General features: G+C 36.8%; 1 protein-coding gene across 1 annotated transcript in view; it reads right to left on the bottom strand.

The window, feature by feature from the left end:
- Positions 1-2,366: 2,366 nt before the first annotated feature.
- Positions 2,367-8,846, bottom strand: part of LOC106876990 (chymotrypsinogen A) — a 14,112-nt gene continuing 7,632 nt past the window's right edge. Inside the window, exons 5-6 of the mRNA XM_014925767.3 lie at positions 4,102-4,238; positions 2,367-2,600 (exon numbers count right to left, since the gene is read on the bottom strand). Coding sequence (XP_014781253.2) covers positions 2,415-2,600; positions 4,102-4,238 — 323 coding nt within the window. The 3' untranslated portion in view covers positions 2,367-2,414. The remainder of the gene's footprint in view (positions 2,601-4,101; positions 4,239-8,846) is intronic.

Here is an 8,846-nt window from a genome sequence, read left to right as displayed (position 1 = left end):
TAGCCAAATCTCCTTCAATTCACACATTAATGTCTTAACTAGAGAGTGATGTATTAGGGAATAAAGTTCTTGATATACTTCAAAATGAAAAAAAAAATTGATCTCAGCTTCAACTTTGATTGTAATTCTTTTTGACCAAGGTTGACATGGGGATGAATAGTTCTACAAGATGAGTATAAAATATGACATTTTTATTGTCTGTTTGGTTACCTGATATTTGAAGGCTTCATATCACAGAAATAAAGATTACTATTTAGCTCCAGTCAATATCAAGTAAACCCACAGTCCAAGGCACTCCCAACATGACCAGTCCATCCATCTAGGGTGTATGTAAAACAGTTTGAGTTGAAGGAGATTTAACTGCTATTTCTAGTAAATCAGATGACCACATTGAATGTTTCTCATTGGCTCAAATACAATCGTTGCTGTTATTTAGCCCAAGGTCAACTCTAATCAGTCAGAGCTGACCAAATCTATGATTAAAGGAATTTCTTCCATGACCTTCCCATTTTTTCCTATGAGCAGGAAGTCTAGGTCCATTGTAAGACGGTAAAGATATTGTTTGAGGGAGAATTCATTACTATTTCTAACAGGCTGAGTGACCACATTGAAGCTCATTTCTTGGCTCGAAAACACTGAGGTATTAAAAAAAAAAAATACTTTACTACATAAGATAGAATACCAGACTTGTCCCTTTCGTTGTCCTATTACAGTTCTGAGCTTAAATCTGCTACTCCTATCCTGTACTGCCAGTTTTATCTTTCAGCGCCCTAGTATGTCCAAAATGTTCGGTTTTGCAACAACACAAGACAGAATTTAATTCCCCTCAAACAGAGGCAAGGAAAAGTTATTTGTAGAATTTTATTTTTTTCTACAAATTTTCCCTAAATCTTAAAATCAATCGTGAGGCAGTTCTCATTTCGCAAGTATCATCTTGCATTGCTAACCCTTACAAGATTGATAAATTAAGCACCAGTTACATATTAGTTTACCGAATCGATCTTCTGCCAGTTAACCCTTTACCTGTCCTGTGTATCACATAATAAACAGGACATATTTCCCTGGCATTCGTGCACCATATATGTTAGACATTGCCATTTTTTTTTTTTTTTTTTCAACGTCAAAAACATGGGACGCATGAAAGAAAGCTTTATTTTACTCAGAATGTATGAAACAATGACTATGTTTGAAATGAAGCATGGACGTTTAGGACAAACTTATGAAATTGCATTGGACACGGAAAGGATTAAGACAAATTGCTTTTAATACAACAGCAGCCGAGAAGATGACTGACGTTGGGATGCACTGGACCAGATACGTAATAGATTGAATTTCGTTCCTCTACAGCCCTAAATTTCAATGCTCTCTATTAATTTCCATAAGACAAGTACCAGTAATTTACAGTGTAGCATCAGTCTCTTATATCCCCTTGTTTCCAAATGAAAATGACTCAATTACATTCAAATACCAAATATGTTACATCAAAAATGACTGTCAGACTCGGCGCCATCTACCAATATTAAACGCGAATTTGTATTCACGGTAAGCAACTCTGAATGACCTAATTCGCATCAAGGGAGGTAACAACTTGTTGATTTATTTATTTCCATAGCCTGTTAAGTGCACAGGATTATGAGGAATTTATTTTTTAACTGAGTGGGATGGAAGATTAAAGGAAATTCAAATGTTTACTAAACGCTTTGTGGTTTCAGGAGAAATTGAAACGAAATCACAGCAACAGTTTCTTGAAATTTCTTTGATGCATTTGTTTCTGCTTTACAATATTGTTTACTTTCGACTTTTACTTAAGCAACTTAAAATTTGAGCGCGTGAAGTGGTGTTATGGCAACACTGCGATATATTAGCAACTTCTGGATTACGAAATTAATTCAGTCGTATCGCAAACTCGACTGATTCCCCCTCTCTCTCTCCCCATTCTCTCTCTGAATTAGCTGATCTTCACTTGACTGTTGTTAGCCGGTCTGAAGCCCGGGTAATAGAGGGTTGAACAAGGGACTGACAAACTTTTCACAAAGTCTATAAAAAATAAAATATCTCGTACTACAGAAACGGCCCTAAGAAAATCTTCGCAGCTCAGCGGCAAATATGATGAATGAGAACGAACTAGTGCTAATTACAACTACTAAATGTTTCAATGTTGAATTGATATGCCCTCATGAATAAGAATTTATATGTGCTCCACCAGCCTGACTTGCCAGAGGTACATCACAAAATGACATTCCCTAGTGCTGCTTCTCCAGCCTGATAACATTAAATGGCTTATTTACTCCCTGCAATGGTTTTAAAAGCATTTTAGTTGATCCGTAATAGATTCACTGAATGAATGACGACAAAGAACACAGGTAGAAATGTTAAAAGTATTTAATTTCCAAACAACTTCGGTTCTGTCTAAGTTACCTCGGACTTCTACTGTTAGCTTTGATTACATTCTGAATCCATGGAACAAACGTTTTGATATTTGTGTAGATACTTGGGAAACCATATCTTTGACACGAACGGTCGCCCCAAGATGTAACACCAGCCACAATGAATCGGCCATCAGACTTTCGCACACAAGATAATGGCCCTCCAGAATCACCCTGAAAAATAAATAACCGATACAATTTATCAAAAGTCTGTCATATCTTCCACAATAACAGTTTTAAATTTTGGCACAAAGCTAGCAATTTTTGAGAAATGAGTAAGATAATTACATCAACTGGTACTTATTTTCTCGATCTCGAAGGGATGAAAAGCAAAGTCGACCACAGCATTATTTGAACTCAGAACGTAAAAACCAAAAGAAATGCTGCTGAAAAATTTATGTCCGGCGCGATTAAAATTCCGCCAGCTAACCATTTTGTATCTTCCACAATAATAAAGGATTTGAATTGACCACTGAAACTCAATATAGGTTAGTTTGTGGCGATCAGCCTCGTGTCTATATTACAATGAAAGTAAGGAAAAGAGTATTTTGACCATCAGACTGTTTTCCCAAAAGCATCAAAGACTTTTGTCAGTATTAAGGTTGCATCCCAGAAGACTAGATTTATTTGTTCCACAGGTAGGCGCAGGTACGGCTGTGTGGTTGAGAAGCTTGCTTTGCAGCCACTTGGTTTCGGGTTCCGTACCACTGCGCGGCACCATGGGTATTTGTCATCTACTATATCTTCGGACCAATGCTTCGTGAGAGAATTTGGTAGATAGAATCTGTGGAAGCCCTTCGTAAAGGTATAAATATATGTGTCTGCCTTTGTCTCCCACGAGTTTTTAGCTATCCCTCTTTATATTCTGTGTTCAGATCCCTTTCTAGAGTAGCCCTTGTTTTCGTGCTCCGGGAATTCAATAAGATAAGTGCCAACAAAAGATCGTTGTTGATATAACTGACTATGTCTCCAGACATAGTGTCTTTTTGTATATAATTTTCTTTTAGGGACAACAGCTTTCTCTTGCAAGTATGAAACTGTATCCTTCTCGGTTTCCAATTTCTCCATCATATTCGAAAGGTTCAGAAAATAGGCACTTATTAAAGAAAATAGACATGTAAAAACAATACATGTGGTTGGAGTTTTAAGTAGACTAAACCTTGTCTTGTTACTATGGAAACAGGCACCAATATACCTGTGGCTTACGGTCGGCTAAAATTACCCAAAATTTGCAAACTTTAAAAGCTATTAACTTTTTATTTATTAATTTATAGCAAAAACGAATTTCATTTCCATAATCTACATCGGTGCACCAAATTTGAAAACAATTGGAACAAAATTAAAAGAATTGAAAACTGTGACAGCAACAAAAAAGATACGAAATCGATATTGTGTTGTTTTTCCTTTCTTTTTTTTTTAGTCCAGGGACTCATAAGGTCGGTCTTTTGGTTTCCATGGCGTTTAAGAGACCAAGATCAGAATACTTTCCCTGAGCGTGATACTGGGCTCTTACAGGGTTCGAGGCCAGCAATTTTTGAGTGAAGGAGATAAATCGATGATATTGAACCCTGAACAAGAAGAGTAGTGACAATTACAAAACATTTTTATCCGACGCTCTACCAGTTCGCCGTTCGTCTATAAGTTAATAATAAAATCAAATAATTTTAATACTCACTGAACAGGCTCCTTTTATGCCAAAATTAACACAGATATGAAGTGGTGGACGAATGGTTCCGTGCCAAAGATTCTGACAAAAATTTGGGTTCAAAAGGGTCACGTTCAACTCACGCAGTTGTCGGTTGCTTCCTGTACCTTAAAAACAAAACAAGAATAGTTTTTCTTTCAATAAAATGTTATTAATTACTTAATAATTAAGAGTTGATGGATAGCTAAATGTCAAGAAAAATGACAAAGTTCAAAGCCCGCAGAGGTCAACTCTGCCTTTCATCTTGTCAATGGTCAAATACTAGCACTCAGTGTGCCAGTTAATCCGATCAACAGAACAGCTTGCTTGTGGAATTAATGTGCAAGTGGCTGAGCACTCCACAGACGTGTTATCCTTAACGTAATTCTCAGGGAGAAACAGTGTAACACAGAATGTGACAAGGCTGGCTCTTTGAACAACAGGTACAACTCTTTATTGCCAGCTGAATGGGCTGGGGCAATGTGAAATAACGTGTGCATGTGTGTGGATAAATGTATATATATGTATATATGTATGTAGATATATATATGAATATATGTATGCATGTATATATGTGTATATTATGTGTACATATTACATATACATACATATATGTACCCATTTATACACATATATACATGCAAACATATATTTATACATATATATACATATATATATATATATATACATACATATTTATACATACTTATATACATATATAAACATATATATCTATATATATATATATATACATGTATATATATATATATATATATATATATATATATATATATATATATATATATATATACACGTCGTGTAAACAAGAATTAGCAGGACCACTCCGGATACTCTTCCAGAGTTTCCTTGCAAATGGTAAACTTCCCAAAAAGCTGAAGGAAGGCACCATATGTCCTATCCATAAAGGTGGAAGCAGAGCAGAGGCTGGGAACTACAGGCCCATCTCTCTGACTTCACATATTAGCAAAATCATGGAACGAATTGTCAGAAGGAGATTGATTGCGTTCCTAGAAGAAAATGACTTGCTGAATGAGACCCAGCATGGTTTCCGTCCAGGTAGAAGCTGCCTCACGCAGCTCTTGCAGCATTATGACTGGGTCCTGAAGCAGCTACTTGACCATTCAAATGTTGATGTGATATATCTCGACTTTGCAAAAGCCTTTGACAAAGTTGATCATGGCTTGATATGTCACAAGCTGCGAAACCTTGGCATAGCTGGTAAATTAGGAGAGTGGCTGCATGACTTCCTGAATGGTAGAAGTCAGACAGTTGCAGCCAATGGAGAACTATCTAGGGAAATACAAATATTGAGCGGTGTTCCACAAGGAACTGTTCTGGGGCCACTACTGTTCATAGTGGCCCTTCTGGACATGCCCACGGTCACTCGGAGAGCCACTGTCACTAGCTATGCTGATAACACAAAGATATCTCAGGCAATAAAGAATCCTGATGATATTGTAAGCCTGCAGAATGACCTAAATGCAATATATGAGTGGGCAGAGCAAAATAATATGCAGTTCAATGCAAAAAATTTTCAAGTACTGCGCTACAAGACCACAAGTACCTCCCAACTGGCATACACAGGGCCTGGAGGTACTGCAATCCCAGAACCGCAAACAGTAAGAGATCTGAGCATCAACATGTGTAGTGATGCATCATTTCACATGCACATTGTCAAGTTGACAGCAAAGTGCAGACAACTGGCAGGTGGATACTGAGGACATTCCGTACAAGGGATCAAAAAGTCATGTTGACTCTATGGAAGACATTTGTTCTGAGCCGCCTAGACTATTGCTCTCAGTTGTGGTCACCACACAGTGTTAAGCGGACAGCAGAACTCGAGGCAATTCAGCGGCACTATACAAAAAAGATCGCCACAGTCCAACAGATGAACTACATGGAGCGACTGAAGGCACTAGGTATCTACTCCCTGGAGCGCAGGCGGGAGAGATATGTAATAATATACATATGGAAAATACTGGAAGGACTGGTGCCAAACTTTGGCATCAAGTACTACAGGAATGCCCGCACGGGTCGCCACTGCATGATGCCAAAGGTGCCGTCCACTGCATCTCACATAAGAACGAGATACTGCAGCAGCCTCGGTTTCAGAGGACCTCAGCTCTTCAATGCCCTGCCAAAACATTTGAGAGACATGCAGGACATGGATGCGGAGGTCTTCAAGACAAAACTTGACGCTTTCCTCTCCACGATACCAGACGAACCAATGGCTCGTAATGAGACGCAGTTTAGGGCAGCGATGTCAAATTCTCTTATACACCAGATGTGCCATCAAAACTCTTGATTGGACCATATCGGGTGGGGGAGAAGAGCCATGCAGGGAACGTGAAGAGAGCACAGCATAAGGACGGAAAGTCACGGTGGTGCACCAGCATGACCGCAGCCACTTGGCTGAAACACATAAATAAATAAATAAATATATATACATATGTGCAGATGTATACATATATATATATATATATATATACATATGTGCAGATGTATACATATATATACATATATATATATATATATATATATATATATATATATATATATATATATATATACAAAATATATATTATATATATGCATGTATGCCTGTATAGATGTGAGATAATAGTTTCACTTTAATAATAGTTTCAATATTAATAGAGGAAATATTAAAGTGAAAGTATCTGACATTACAATAGAGAGATGTTATCGTTTCGCTTTTAACACGTAATACTGAAAAAGTGAAAGATATAAGAGATTGCTCTGGGCTCACATTAGGCAAAAAGTTAAAATTTTTTTTTTGGCCCATGACACTACCTGGGCCCTAAGTAAGGTATGTGTAAAATTTGAATGAAATCGGTTATGTAGTTCTTGAGTTTTAGAGATTCACACAGACAGACACACATTCTCATCTTTATATAGAGAGAGCTAAATGTATGTATATACACACATACACACACATACATACATACATACACATAAATATATATATACATACGTATATATATATATCTATATCTATATCTATATATATATATATATATATATATATATATATATATATATTAGACACTTGCTGATAACCTGATCAGTAAACCAAATGCTGACATCAAATCAATATGGTTGTTTCATTACTAAAAATTAAATATTAACAATCTTTAAATTGCAACAATAACTAAATATGATGCACCAGTGGACAAATGGATAAGAAGGTTATTAGTCTTAGCTTAGATAACAAAGAATTTATATATCGAACTCATTTTACGATATTACGTACATATCCAAAAATAAACCCTCGAGGATTGTCGGAAGGCAAACCGTCAGAAACTTAGTGTAAATGTAAATATTGAAGAAAAAAATGTTCGCATATAACGATAAGGTTAGTTGTCTGAAATATTATAATCTTCTTAACAATAACTTATCTCAAACATTTATACGTTTAATTCGAAATACATTATTACATATCAATATATGGCGATACAAAAGCAGAAACGATAGTTTTGAACCTTGACTTATGTAGTTATGTCCCTTCATGTTCGAGTTTAAATTCCCCAACGAAGTCGACTTTGTCTTTTATCGATACAAATAGCTACAAGCCATTCATTGATGTAGAGTTAAATCGACTACATTCCCTTAACACACACACACGGATCTATGGCATTGTGCCAACTTAAGAATATCAGATATTTAATTATTAAGTGGTGAATATAGTAAAGCAAGTTTGCTAAACATTCTGCGTTAGAACGAAATGTTCCAAGATCAGTTTTGTTGAGTCGTGTGCATGAAATTAAAGCAACGAGCTGGCACAATCGTTAGCATGTCGGACAAAATGCTTAACGGCATTTCTTCTTGTTCTCTATGTCCTGAGTTCAGATCCCGCCAAAGTCAACTTTACTTTTCATCCTATAGCAAGAATATTCAGCAATCAACCGACGTCGCGATTCGCTAGAATATTACCAACGTGGTCAACAAAATCACAATTTCGTGTGGAATAGGATCCAGCGACAATTTCAATTTTTAGCGCGATCCTTTCTGAGCCCATCAATCAGCATAAAATTGACACATCGCGACTACCAGAGAATTTTGGACTGTAGCAGAGAGAGAGCATGGGAGACAATAAAGACGACACGGTAGAATGACGGCAAATATCCATAGGCAGTTGCTGAACCGAGCTGACATCAACATAATGAACTCCCGCGACAGCAAAACAACGATTAGCAGCTAATTTTTTTGAACTCTGCTACAATTACACCAAGGACAATAACATCCAAACTCTCTCAACATTTGTCATTCGTTATAACAACAATATTTGACTTTTGCTTGTGTACGTAAAGAATAAAATTCCACAGATTTCGTTGTCTTTTTCTGTGCATAACTGTTGACTTCCTACGCTAGATACAGCAGCTAAAACCAGCCCTAGTACAATCCTTTCGGGATTGGTAAAATAAAGTGCCAGTGAAGTACTAGAGTCTATGTAATCTATTTGTTCCTTCCCGCAAAAAATTGCTGGCCTTGAACCTTGCAACTCACCGGTATCCCACTCAGAAATAATGTTGTGACCTCGGTCATTTATACCATGGAAACCTGGTAACCGACCTTATGAGACCTAGGACTCAAGAAAAATACAAAAAGAAAAACATGAAATTAGAAACCCCCGAGAAAAATGTTTGCGGCTTCAAGAATTAAATATAAAGTGTGTAGCTTGTATACTCTCCAAGATG

Source organism: Octopus bimaculoides, chromosome 11 (assembly GCF_046866305.1).
Source record: "Octopus bimaculoides isolate indiv1 chromosome 11, ASM4686630v1, whole genome shotgun sequence".
Classification (NCBI taxonomy): Eukaryota; Metazoa; Mollusca; class Cephalopoda; order Octopoda; family Octopodidae; genus Octopus; species Octopus bimaculoides.
Note: the sequence above shows the minus strand (reverse complement) of the source record. Positions and strands in the feature narration are given on the sequence as shown.